The sequence below is a fragment of the Stegostoma tigrinum genome, chromosome 25 (genome assembly GCF_030684315.1).
Source record: "Stegostoma tigrinum isolate sSteTig4 chromosome 25, sSteTig4.hap1, whole genome shotgun sequence".
Taxonomy (NCBI): Eukaryota; Metazoa; Chordata; class Chondrichthyes; order Orectolobiformes; family Stegostomatidae; genus Stegostoma; species Stegostoma tigrinum.
Genome location: NC_081378.1, coordinates 38,921,148 through 38,935,836, shown reverse-complemented (window position 1 = coordinate 38,935,836; position 14,689 = coordinate 38,921,148). Strand labels below are relative to the sequence as shown.

Genomic DNA, 14,689 nt, shown 5'->3' with positions numbered 1-14,689 from the left:
GAATATTTAATAGGGGAATCAAGGTCATTCAATTCACAACATTTCAGCAACTAATTTTAATGTTTAGAAAATAATGGATCGTGCAGGTAATTTAATCATAAGCATCCTTTTTTATCTCCTATCCTCATGCTTCCTAATTTAAAAAGAAGCTGGTTGTGTCAGCCCCACATCTACAATGGAACTTAATTTTTGCATGCAAAGCACAATTGCAGTCTGTCCAAAAAAAATCTCAGAAGTGTCTGAAAACCTGTTTGATAAAGAGGAATGTAACTCAACATTTAATCAATGCTTATTTATTAATTTGATCATTTACACATAATGCAGTGCATAAATTAAGGATAAAGCCTGTTGGTAAACAGGAAACAAATTATGTAATAGAGAAGATTATGAGTGTACATCAGTGACTACCACACATAGTGACAAGGTATGTTAATCTGCCCTTTGGAACTCAAACACAGAGGTCCGGGTACTGGGACAAAGTTCTAACAGAAGTAATAACAGTTAAATAAATTTCAGCGGAGATGCTTACTGTGGATAATAAAAAAGTTACTTCCCAAAATTTATAATTAGGGTAAACTAAAACAGTGCTTGCAAAGTCTGTTAATAAATATGCAAGAATGTGTAACAAATTTTGCATGGTTTCTGTTTAACGAGGGCATTAAAAACAAAGAAAGACTTCGAAGTATTTACAAGGTTTCCAAGAGCTCTTAAAATTCCTTGAGCTCAAAGTCTTATTTCAACAAAATAATTCATATATAATCCTGTGCAATCTTTTTTTGTTTTATTTTGTTTTCATCACTGATCATTTGATCTCCAGTGTTACTTGTAACGAGCTATAAAATAAACAGTTCTATAACTATCAGGATAAAACTGACATTGATTTAAAGTTTTACAATTAGATTTAATCCATCTCTGAAGTCCAAACTTGGAAACACTGCAATGATAAGCCTTGAGAATTAAAATATTATAGAAAAACGCTTTCGACTAAAAGAGTATTCATTTGTAGAACCACGTTCATACCTCCCTCTCTCTGTACAATGTGCTTCAGGTGAACAATATCTAGGATATGCTCCAGATCCAGATCTGTGCACTCTTTCTCACTCATGTCTTCCACAGAGTCTGGGTAGATAACCTGATCTCTCAGAGTTCCAACAGACATATACGGTCTGTAAATCAAGATAAAAATTAGTAATTTATCAATTGATAGATAACATAATTCATGATAAACCCGCATTTTAACAGGCTAAATGATACAGACTGTCTCAACAAGTTGAAAAATCATAATTCAGACACAGAGGTTTATGCATCAAATGTCAAACGGTCTAGAGATGCACCAGGAGTGGAGCCTCCAGAAATACGTTCAAGAAAATATCACTGCACAGATTAGTATATACTGTATACAAACCTGACATTCTCTCACTGAAATAAATCTTTTGTCAGCTCCTGATGTGTGAAAGATCAGCTATTCCTGACATATCAGGAAGCATTGGAAGTTGCACTCATTTTTGTCTAAATCAACATATGCCTTTAGAATTATTCCCATGATTGAGATCTGAATCTTTAAAACATCTGTTCTAACTTCTTTGTGTGCTATTGGCTTCTATATTTCCTATCATCTTTGACAGAATACTTGAACAGAAGACAATATGACAGGCTTTCAACTAATGATGTAACCGTACCTAACATTCCTAACAAAATCAGTGAAGAATTTCTCAGGATATTTTGTTAAAGTAATTAAATAGTCAATCTATAAAGGTTTGAGGATGCCAGCGTGAGGCTTACAGATTCAGCTTGATGTTCTACTTCATCTGTATTGATTGTGACGAGTACAGAGAATACATTGCTGCGATCTAAAGAACAAATGGAATATAAAGGCAGAATTTACAAATACTCGATACAGGTGAGATGCAGCAGGAGCATACCTCACACAATGATCTGTTGACTTGTGCTTTATCAGGCTTGGGAAAGCCTAACAAATGACTGAATTTACCTAAATTTAAATTGTCCAACTGTTTATAAATGAGAACAAACACAATGAAACTAAATAACATTTGCAATATTCAATTACCTGATCATCTGAAGCTAAGATAAAGAACTTTCTCGATCTGGTGGTTTTTAGTTCAGATTAAACACTCATATTATAAATGAAGTACTAAAAAATAACTACACAAATAAATAATGAAATGTCAACCAGAATGTCAGTTTTTTTTAAAACTATGCCTTGTTCCACTTTACAGCTGTATATACATTAAATAGTTCTGGATAAAAATTTCGTACATGCTTACTAACTAAAAAAAGCTAACAGCTTATTAAAAAGCTATCATAGCCCTAATCAGCTGACAAGTCACGAACAAGGCCAGATTACAGTGTTATGGTAACTAAAACTAGTTGAATAGATCAGTTACATTTCAAAGAGACATTCAATTCACTCTCGACTCAGTTCCCAGATACAGTGAGCTGAATTTTATTTACATCAGGCTGATTGAAGTGGTCAGAGGCCAGATGTTGGTTGGAAACCAATTTTTAAATGAAGTCGACTTTGCTGTACTCCTTTTACTCAGCCACAACACTAACATCCTGCTTCCAAGTCTACTGTTGAATCAGAGTTCATGCATATTGGCTTTCTACATACTGTTGCACAAACGATCTCCTGTTAAATGGTGCTCAGCAGGATTAAGAATGGCTGAACTTTAACACTGTTCCCTGAGGTTTTGGTAATGACAAGATTGCAAGGGAGACTCTTCCCTAGACTTCTGATGCAGTGCAGTTTCCTACAAATGGAAGAGTCTACAAACAGTCCACTGAATCTGGACATACTGCCTGAAATGGGTTTGCTCACCTCAGAATAGCAGGCAAGGTAAATCTCAGTTTCAATGCCAACACCCACACTCTGACTTTTCCAGTGTTCAGCTGTACAAAATTTCTTAAATAACACCTTGCAACTCTACTTATTCCAGATACTTCCTTGCATGACTTTCTGAACAACCAACACTAATCCTTTTTTCTTGACATCTCACACTGATTACTCAGTCATCACCACAATATTGTTATTGTGTCCTCTCTGCATAATCCATTTCTCTAATTCTCTGCCTTCTGTCTTTGCAGAGGAGTGTGCACAACTCTTGGGAATGGCAGTGATAACCGCCTTGTTGGAACAGCAATATTTTCCCACTGGGTACACAGCAAAGGAGATTCTGCTCTGGGAAGCTTCAGTTAGGTCATTGCTTATATCAGTGAAAGTCTAAGCCTTGTGAGATAATAGTGCTCAGTCGTGTCAACAAAGTTGATCCTATGTCTGTAGACTCTGTATTGGGGAATTGTCTCCTTTGAGCTGGCTCTGTGCGACTATTTGCTTTGTCTTGTAGATTGACGTAGGACTAAGAAGGTCATTATGCTGCTGGTGACCACCACCAACTTGGAAATCGTTTGGAGAACTGTGTGGAGCTTTAGAACAAAGAAAATTACAGCCAAGGAACAGGCCCTTCAGCCCTCCAAGCCTGCATCAACATGCTGCCCATCATAACTATAACTCCCTACCCTTCAGAGGACCATATTCCTCTAATCTCATCCTATTCATGCATTTGTCAAGACGCCCTTTTGTCACTATAGTCTCTGCTTCCATGACCTCCACCGACAGCAAGTTGCTGGCACCCACCATTCTTTGTGGGAAAAAAACCCTACCTTGTACATCACCTTTGAACTTTGTCCCTCGCGTCTTAAACCTATTCCACCTAGTAACTGACTCTTCCACCCCGGGAAAAGCTTCCGATTGTTCATTCTGTCTATGCCCTTCATAATCTTGTAGACCTCTATCAGGTCACTCCTCAACCTCCGTCTTTCCAGTGAGAACAATCCAAGTTTCTACCACCTCTCCCCATAGCTAATGCCCTCCATTCCAGACAACATCTGGTAAATCTTTTCTGTACCCTCTCCAAAGCCACCACATCCTTGGATATGGTGGTGACCAGAACTGAACACAATATTCCAAATGCAGCCTAACTAAGATTCCATAAAGCTGCAACATTACCTGCCAGTTTTTAAACTCAATGCCCCAACCGATGAAGGCAAGAATGCTGTTTGCCTTGTTGACTACCTTCTCCACCTGCATTGCCACTTTCAATGACCTTTGTACCTGTACATCCAGGTCCCTCTGCCAGTCAGTACTCTTAAAGGTTCTGCCATTTACTGTATATTTTCCATCTGGATTAGACCTTTCAAAATGCGTTACCTCACATTTTTCCAGATTAAACTCCATCTGCCATCTCTCCGCCCAAGTAACCAAGTGATCTATATGCTACTATGTTCTCTGAAAATCTTCATCACAATCTGCAATTCCATCAACCTTTGTGTCACCTGCAAACTTACTAATCAAACCAGTTAGATTTTCCTCCATATCATTTATATATATTACAAATAGTAAAGGTCTCAACACTGATCTGTGGGGAACACCACTATTCACAGTCTGTCATTCAGAAATGCACACTTCCACTGCTACCCTCCGTCTTCTGTGACTGAGCCAGTTTTTTTAATCCATCTTGCAAGCTCCTTATCTCAGGGAAGTTATTATTGTCATGAAGGAAGTGCAAGAAAGGTTCACCAGACTGTTCTGAGGATGGTAGGAATGCCCAAGAGAAGAAATTGGGAAAACTGGTCATGGATTCTCTAAACAAGTGATGTAAGCACAAGCTTTTCACATAGACAGCCCAGAGCTATGCAATTTTACTATTTAAAGTGTTTCTAGCCTGTTGGTTTAATTGAAAAGTGACTCTGTGCCATGCTTTTGCTTTGTTGATCCTTGTGAACTCCACACAGCTTGGAAGCCAGGATGCTGGAAAAGGTTCAAAATTAATACTCTATTTCCAGACTGACATTACCAACAGAGTAACTCTATTCCACTCATTTGTAAAGATACCCATGTTAAACCCAGAACTGGGCAGGTTTCTATGTCTGTTCAGCATTTTAATGCCCATCTGAGCCACCCTCACATTGTCTGCTCGAAATTCTGCCCATTCTATCCACTGCTGCAACATTGCACATAGGCTCTCCCCTTTACAATCTTCAGAGTTTTTATTGGCACTCTTCTCCCATATCTTCTTAATTCAAAATCACACCCTATTTTTATAATTCTAATTTAAGCAGGTGCTTTTCTTGCTCAAGGTTTTTTGGAAAAAGAAACAATACCAGGAAAACACAAAAATGTGCTCACCACAAACAGGATTAGATAAATGATAAAAAGTAAACCTAATTCAAATTTACTATAGTCACATATTCTCAGCTACAAGACAGAATACAAATGTCATCTACTCCGGCCAACTGCCAAAGATGATAGGTAATTGAAGAGATAGAAGGAGAAAGAAAGATACATCCAGACTGTAATTGTCAGTGTGAAAAAAATTCTTGAGGCAATTAGGCATTACCGAAATCTGCTTATTGTTGTAATGTAGGCTGACAACAAGATGCCACAAGCAGCAATATTTCCAAATTTGCAGATGATACAAAGCTGAGCAGGAACGTATGCAGAAGATTTAAGACATTTTCAGGAATGATTTGGACAGGCTTAGTAATTCGGCAAGGCAGATGGAACATAATATGGAAAAATATGAGACTATCCACTTTTTCAGCAAGAGGTGTACACAGCATTTCTTAAGTTGAGGGGGGCTAAAAAACGTGGATGTGCAAAAAGACTTGACTGTCCTTGTCAATAAGTCACTGAAGGCTAATCTGCACGAGCACCAGTATTAGGAAGGCTAATGGAATGTGACCCTTTATCACAAGAGGACTTGAGTGCAACAGTAGTGAAGTCTTGTTCAATTTGTACAGTATCTTGGCGAGACCACACCTGGAGAACTATGTACAGTGTTAGTTCCCTTATCTCAGGGAAGTTATTATTGCCATAAAGGAAGTGCAAAAAGTTTCACTAGATTGTTCCTACGATGGTAGGAATGTCTAAGAGAAGAAATTGGGAAAATGTTCTGAATTCTCTCGAGGTTCAAGAATGAGAGATGATTTAATTGAAAGTTACAAAATACTTAAAAGCCTGGACTGAGTAGATGCAGTTAAAGTGTTTTTCCTGGTTGGGGAAATCTAGAATCCTGAGGTACAATTTAAAAATAAATGGTTGTCATTTAAGACAGGAAAAAAGTGAAATTCTTTCATTCAGAAGGTGGTGAATCTTTGGAATTCTCTATTCCAGAGAGCTGTGAAAGGTCCAATTTTGAGTATATTGAAAGTAGAGTTTGATAATTTTTGATTAACAATGGCATAAAGGACTGAGAATACGGGCATAAAGCCAACGGCGTGTTCAATCAGCCACGATTATATTCACTGGTGGAGCAGCTTCAATGGGATGAATAGCCTAATCCTGTTCCTGTGTTCTAGGTCATCTGTTGTCACTATTAACTGAGGGATGAATGTTGGCCAGACCCCAGAGGAACTCTGATACATGAGTAAAATACTGCTGATACTGGAAATAAACAAAACAAAATGCAAATACACATCAGGGCAGGCAGCATCTGTGAAACAAAGGTAATGATCCAGACCAAAATGAACTCACATCAGACCTGATGAGTTTTTCAGCATTTCCTGACATTTTGTCAGTGGCACATCTCTCATGCTGTAGTGAGTTGCTGATGTGAGATCACTTTGAGTTCATGAGTAGGACATACCAGGTCTCAGTTCAATATTTCATCTAAAATGTGGCATCTCCCAATAATGTAGCATTTCTTCATTTAAATATCAACACAGAATACATGTTCCAGTCTTCTGGAGCAGGATTTGAACCTAAGACCTTCTGCTCAGAAGTGAGCATGTATTACAAAGAGTAAAGTTCAGACCTATTAGTTTAGGTAGGGATATTCCTGGATTACTTCAATAAAGCCTAAGAGTTTAAATTTGCCCTAGTTCTATTTTGAACTCAAGTTGGATGATTCCCTCTTGTCTTGCATCCCAAACATGCTTGCAAACCCCATTAATTCCTATTCTTCTTTAAAAAACTGTTTCTTATGTCTACTTCTGTTTATTTTTAATTCTAATTTTTATATCTAAAATGGCTTTTTTGGCTTTGTATCTAAAATGGCTGTTTTGGCTTTGTATCTAAGATGGTTGCTTCTTTTAATTCTGTTTTTTTTGCACCTAAGATGTCACCAGAGAATGGTGACTTTGTACCCTTTTCACTGTACTCCTGTATCCCTACAGTTGAGTACATGACAATAAAAACTAATTCTAAGACTCCAATTATTCAACTAATAAGTGTGATTCTTTGATTTTCTGCTCATTCCCAACAAATTGAAGTATCACATTATTCCGACAGAGAAAGGACTTGTTTTTGCACTCTTGGAGGAAGATATTTTCAATGGCCTCTTCAGCAATGTTATGACATACCTCCAGAGCAGGTGGAACTTGAACCTGTGCCTCCTGGCTCAGAGAAAAGACCACTAACCACTGTGCCATAACATCTCTACCTTTAGGGGCAAACCTTACATCCGGAAATTTAATATGAGGTAGTCTGATAAATATAGTAATTTCAAACATCTCAATACCTCAAAGATCCAGCCAGGATTATTAACAAACAACGCAGTATAATTAGGAAAGTTCTTGAAGGCAGACAACGTAATCATTACTTCAAACACCACTGAAGCAAGTATCCAAACATATGTTAGCTCCAACAGCACCCATACTGGGCAGTACAAAGAACAACAATCTGATCTAAAAAGGACCTACTGGGATGGATCTAGACAATGCTGCAGTCATATTATTCCATGAACATAAGGATAAAATCGATATGCCTGTTATTAAGCCCAACAGGCAACGTGTAAATACTGATGACTGACAGGATCACAAATATCCAGGAACCTTTTGTTTTTACATTATTAGGTTGAAACAGGAATGTTTTGATACTAATCACAAGAGAATCAAACAAACATTGTTCTGATGCTTGCAAGGCAACTATTCAGAAAAAGTGGTAACATCTGTACCAAAGAGCACATAAAGAACAAAATATGTGAAGTATATTGGGTTTCATCCTTTCCTTTATGGGAAGAATCTTCTGACTGCTTATGGCTGATTCAATTGTTTTTTATACTGTCAGTAGATCCTCATTAATAAATTTATACTTGTTTTTGTCTCATTTCGTATATTCCCTACCACCTACTGCAATACGCTATTTCACATATCCAAAATTTAAATCAAGAAGAGCTGAAGGAAATGTAGGAAGAAAACATCTAATGACCAAATTGCAAAATGTTGGACAAAATACTAAACCATTTTAAGGATGTATTTAAAGACTGATAGACCATTAAATGAACATGAGCTGAATTAAAATATGACTGTTAGTTTCTAAGCTGGGAAGGCTACTTCTCTCTCAACATATATTACAATACTAAATTCATCATCACATTAATGCAGTTAGCAACTTCATTTGACAAATCTAAGCCAACATTTAGGTGGGAAGTATATATTCAAAACTTGCAACCTTGGGATAGATTCTGCATTAAATTTTGGATCTTGCTGGTTTTTGGTTGGATCAGGTTGGGCTATTTAGATTGAGCTGTGTTGGGTGCAGTCAAGTATCATTTGGACCAATCAATGTGGGAAAGGACCTGCACACAAATCAACAAATTGTCCACACCAATGCAACAACCTAGCATTGCATGCCACCAAGTTATTTTATTCCTATTAAATGAGTAAAAATTCACGCATGGCAGTTCATAAAAATTTCTGGTTTTAACCACGTCTGATTTTTAGATAGCCCGATTTGGGAAAAATGTACCTGCATAAAAACATCTCAGGATAAGTTGTCACATTCTTAAATGTATTAAATTCCATACAATTTCTGCTCATTTAATTCTCACAGAGAAAGAATTATTTAAGAGGACAACATGGGGACAAATTGGCAACTCTCAAAAAGACTGAAAAAAACTGGGTTTATATTTACATTGAAGAATATGAAAAGGTTTCAATGAAGCTAACTTACTCACCTCTGTGGAATATAAAACATGTGCTGAGGAGGTGGTTTATACAATACTCCTCCATACACCGGCCACAAACCACTCAATATCCTGAACAAAGAACTTTTTCCGCAGCCATTTGGACCAGTAATAAGGAGATGCATACCTTCATCAACCTGTAAAATTATAATAAGTTTATCAACTGCAAATTATTGCTCAAGAGCTATTGCATACATCTGCTAAAATATTACACAATTCACAGAAATTAATGTAAAATCTATTTTAAAAAATCAATTATATAGAGCCATAGAGCATGGGAACAGACCCTTTGGTCCAACTAGTCCATGTCGACCATATTCCCAACCAAACTGGTCCCACCTGCCTGCACTCAGCCCATATACCTCACGCCTTTCCAATTCATGAATTTATCCAATTGCTTTTAAATGCTGTAACTATTCCTGCATCGTTTTTGTTTGCAATTCATTCCACACATGAACCACCCTGTGTAAAAAAAAGTTGTCCTTCACTTCTTTTCAAAATCTTTCTCCTCTCACCTTAAAAGTATGCTCCATAATTTTGAATTTGTCCACCTGGGGAATAAACCTGTGTCGTTCACCTTATCTACTCCCCTCGTGATTTATAAACCTCAATAATGTCCCCTCAACCTCTCATGCTCCAGTGAGAAAAGTCTTTCTAGTGTATTTTTATATCTCAAGCTCCACATTTCTGACAACATCCTGGTACATCTTTTCTAAACCCTCTAAGGGTGACCAGAGCTGCAAACAGTACTCCAGGACTGGCCTCACCAACATCCTGAACAACCTCAACATGACTTCCTAACCACTATACTCAAAGGTCTATAATTATAATTTATGTTAGCATAATTTATGAATATTCTAAATATGTTCATGATAGTTAAAATATCTGATATATGCTAAGTCTTTGGTTTGTGAATGATATTTGAAAAAGGAACCGATCTGTGAAATTGGAAATAAATCTAAGTTTGGATTAGTGACTCATAAACGGCAATTATTTCCACAAAGAAACTTCTTATATGCAATGCAAAAATTACACCATTTGTCATGGCCTACATGGATACCAACAAATAGTTCTAGGAAATAGGTTTAATGGGAGATTACGGGCATCTTGTAGCTAAATTACAAAGTAGAATCAAAATTAATAATCGTTGAATGCTTACCTGAGGCAAATGAAAATTCACTTGAATAAATAAGATTAGAGGTAAATGTGCTGCTTAAAGATTGGTGTAGGAGGAGTGGGTTCCAAACCCTGTGGCAGTGTCAATGCCACTAGGAAAGACAGAGCTGTTCCATTGGCATGGACTTCATTTAAACTATGCTGGGGCCAGTATGCTGGCAAATTGTAGAACAGGGATTTTGATAGGACTTCAATTAGCTGGGGGTCGGCGGAGGGAGGGGTGGAGAAAGAGTTCAATTGAAGAGAAATTTATAAAACAGAAGAAACAAAAAAGCAGAGGTACTGAACAGATAAACAATAATCAAAGTGTGACAATCAAGACTGCAGCAGAAATTAGAACCAGACTAAGTAGTAATCGTAAAAAGTCACAGTTTAGGGCTTTCTATCCAAATGCTCACACTATTTGTAATTAGACGAGTCAATGGCATTGCAAAATTAGAAATACACATATGGCATAATAGCTATCGTGGAATCATAGCAACAAGGTGCCCAAGATTGGGAACTCCATACTTAAAGATTGTTAACATCCTGGAAAAATAGGCAAACAAGATGGAGTTGGGGTAAAAGAAATAATTACAAAGGCATATTGAAAATAAAATAGACATCTTATTTACTCTGTTGTAAAAGATTATGTTAAGACAACAAATCTGCTAGCTAATATGGTTTGCTCCTACATAGTTATGATTGTAAACCAACATAGCCAAATTTACAGCATGAGCCCTAAATGATGAAATTAATAAAACTCCACTTTTTAAAGGTCTTACTATGAAGCAAATCAGAACCAATGCATGCTACACAAGAATTAACAGGCAAATTATATTTCAAATAAAGAGTATTTCCACTGTAATAGTCAATAAAATAAACGAAGTCCTTATGCAATCACATTTCAAGTCAAAGAAAAATTACAAAAGCACATGGGAGAGCTAACACGTTGGTGCAGAGCCACCTACTGGTCAATGTGTGACAACCAATACGAACTGAAATCGCAGTTCACTATACACGGTGTATCAAGGTTGTGACAGAGTTCCACCGCAAATGAAAACTCTCAACTTTAACCAAGAACACGTTTAATAATACAAACAAAACTAAACAACTCACCCACGTGCATTCCAGTAGTGACTGCCTTACCATTGCCTGGCCTAGTGTTCCTACCACAGTAGCTGTAGCATGGTGGGTGAAAAGGTGTTAATATCGCAGTCAACCTTACAGGACTTGAGCAGCTCTGGGTCTTGAGACTACTTTCAAACTATATCATATTGGCTTGGCAGTATAGGCTGGCTGAGACGCAACAGCAGGAGAAATGACAGTGGCAGTGATGGAAGTACAAACGCTGTCATCACTTGGAGCGGAAACTCAATGATGCTAGTAATCTGCTGGAACACAAATTACTGGATTTCAGTGACTCCTTTGAGCACTGTGACTGGCAATCATAATGACACAGGTGCCGAGCTGCGTTTGCAAAGAACACACAATTTCATTACGTCAGTATGAACTTCCACTACAAAACACCCATGTTACTTGGGCTTATGAGCAGGATGAGGCCATTTAATCCTTTGAGGCTGTTGCAACATTCAATAGCGTCATTGTTGATCTGGTTGTTGGCAGACTTCTGCTTATGCAGCTTTGAAAACTAATGTCGGCAAAAAGATGTTGCATCATGGGTGATTTAGCAGAATCTCTCATGGACATCACTTCAATCTGGTAAGGACGGAGCTCCAGGCTCTGCATGAGAGCCCTGTGAAAACTTAGGCAATGTACAAGACGTGGCGAGAGGGTCTGTGCAGGTGAACCAACACACCAAGCATTTCTGCATTCTTACCTATCTGAACGAGGATTTTATCCAAGTCCACCGCTGTCAGGATTCATGCATGGCCTTGCATTGCAAGGAACTGGCACGTGTGCTATCCTTTCCTTGTGAGCACGCTGTAGTTGATTTGTGTTGTGACTCACCATATGCTGTTCCCAGCCATTCTGACCACCAAGATTCATGCAATGTCTATGTCAGAGCTTCTGAGAGTCAGATCAAGTGAAAGTTTTCTTTCACCCCAGATTTGGTGTTACTCTTAGCTTTTACAGTAAGGCTGCACTAGCTGGTCAGGAGCCAAATCATGGGTATCAGAAAGAAAAAATGTAGATGGCAAAACGTGGATGAAAAAGGGTTGCAAAGCAAGGAATCTTTAGCCACACCATCTGCAGCTACATTTCATATCAGATAGAAGATTCAAAAGTGAAACTTCATTCTGGATGTTCTTCACTACATTCGATGCAATGGTTTCAATTATACCTATTCCTCGAAGCAGAACATAATCTCTTTCACGGAACGTGATGATGCAGCCATGTAATTCATCTTGGCTCTTTGCAGCTATGTTCAAACATATTCTGCAAGAGAAATGAAACAATATCAGAGAGTGAATTGCAACGCGTTTGGTGATATCGCTACCACAGTCAAATAACTGAAGGTATGCAAGTTATGAAAGGTGGCTGTGAGATTGGTATTATTGGCAGGTGCGTGAGGGCGACATGAAGTATTTGAAATCTTAGGTATGAACTTTGATTAGTGATTAGTTAATCACGTATCTGTGGTGCACAAAGCAGATGAAAGGCTGGTGGCATAACTATCAGGAGGCGCGTACGGAAGATGCATTCATTGAGTTTAATGACATGAGAAAACATTCAACTGCATTTGGCATTGCAGCCAGAGTCTCATGTTCAGACTCTTGGAATCTTCATGACCTGCACTTATTCCTTTCGCATGGCATGTTTTCTGAGATTTCTGTTTTCATAAGGTTTTGAAGCCTCCCTCCTCCTCTGAACATCCATCATTAAAGGCCTCTGATGCTGCATCCGACAACAAGGGAGTCCTCTCTCTGCTCTGCTGCTCTATTCCTAATCTTCATAGAGTGCAGGGTGCCTTTAGGGAGTGGAAACTGAACATATGCCGTGCTAGCCGTGCAAATTGCTGCAGTTGGACGCACAAAAGAAAAAGTCAGCTGCAGGGTACAATTGCATTGACAGGCAGACTTCACCAAGATTATATGTATTATGATCCCCACATCTGATACTAGCCTATTTGAGTATGCTCCTTTTTAAAAGGCTTGTAATGTTACAATGTGGCTCAAGTTAAAAGACTCCATCCTAGCATGGTGTGACTGGAATTACAGAGAATTAGATGACTCTCCCAAAGTTTGTTGCAAGATATTAACTGTTCAACATTAATTTAAAATGAATACAAATTTGCAAATTGAATTTCAAGTCCTTGTCACAATACATAGAAAAGCTTGAAAATGGAATTTTGAATTACATCCACAATTAGATCATTTGAAAAAGTCATACTTAAAAACATTGAAGCTCATGCTAATTCTTTCTGAATATGATCATTAGACCCTCCTGGCTTCCCCTAAAACCACATTTCTCCTTCTACCTACTTTTACAATTAATGCCTCCAACATCAAATCTTTTCTCCAGCAACAAAAATGGCCCCAGCAACCACTTTGCTGCCATTTAAACTGTAGAACTATTCTTCAGTGCAGCTTCCACTTACATGGGCCACAGAATCACAGAACATTGCAACCATTTCTAAAGTGAATGAAGTATTTTTAAAGTGCAGGCATTATTGTAATGTGGAAAACTGACAGCTAAGCTATTCACAGCAAGCCTCCAGAAATAGTCAATGTGATAATGAGCAGATACTCTTTTCGGGGTGTTGATAGAGGGACTATTTGGGCTCTTCTTCCAAACTTTGCCATTGCATCTTTTACGTGCACCTGAGAGGGCAGACGAGTTTAACTCCTCATTCAAAAGACCACACCTCCAATACTACAGCACTATCTCAGTACGCCACTGTCAGCCGTGATTTTTGTGCTCAAGTCTCGATTTGGAACTTGAACTTAAGCCTTCCTACTTAGAGCAAGAGTGGTACCCACTGAGTCACAAGGAATGATTTGAGTCTGAAAGCAACATACTTGTAGAAAGATGGATGCATATTATGATTTATGCATTCAAAATCAACTTACTTTCACCTTGATTTCTTCAGTGTTAGAGAATCTTTTCGCTTGTGAATGAGTTGCCAAAATGTTTTGTTGAATAGTCAAGAAACCTAGTTGTACAAGAGGATTTTCACGCGGCTCTACATTGTTATATTGTTATTCACTTAATACTTAGAGCTGATCATTTTCTGAACCAAATGCAGATTAACACAAGACTTGTATGTGCAAAGTTGGAAGAATATGCTGCAGCTATTGATGATCCCTTTAAATAGCACTGATGAGGTAGTCTTTCCTGCTGCTGAGCACATATTCAGCTTTGCATGTTCAAGAGATTTCATTAACTAGATCACAGATCTCTGAAATAGCAAATGCAAACGTACAATCAATGTTAGATACTGAATGCCATCACAATCTACCTATTCTACACACCTTCACCAAATGCTCTCTGTGCACATGCTAACCGTCTCACCCAAGTGTCCAGTAGTTTGTACCAGAAGTGTGCATGTATGTGCTATTTACAGCTAAGCATTTTTGCTTTTAATT

General features: G+C 38.0%; 1 protein-coding gene across 4 annotated transcripts in view; it reads right to left on the bottom strand.

Moving 5' to 3' along the window:
• Positions 1–14,689, bottom strand: part of LOC125463140 (ATP-binding cassette sub-family D member 2-like) — a 90,234-nt gene that overhangs the window by 28,358 nt on the left and 47,187 nt on the right. For all 4 annotated transcript variants that reach the window (XM_048553931.2, XM_048553932.2, XM_059654652.1 and 1 more), the window contains 2 exons: positions 8,976–9,121; positions 1,021–1,166 (listed from right to left, as the gene is read on the bottom strand). In XM_048553931.2, the coding sequence (XP_048409888.1) occupies positions 1,021–1,166; positions 8,976–9,121 (292 nt within the window). The remainder of the gene's footprint in view (positions 1–1,020; positions 1,167–8,975; positions 9,122–14,689) is intronic.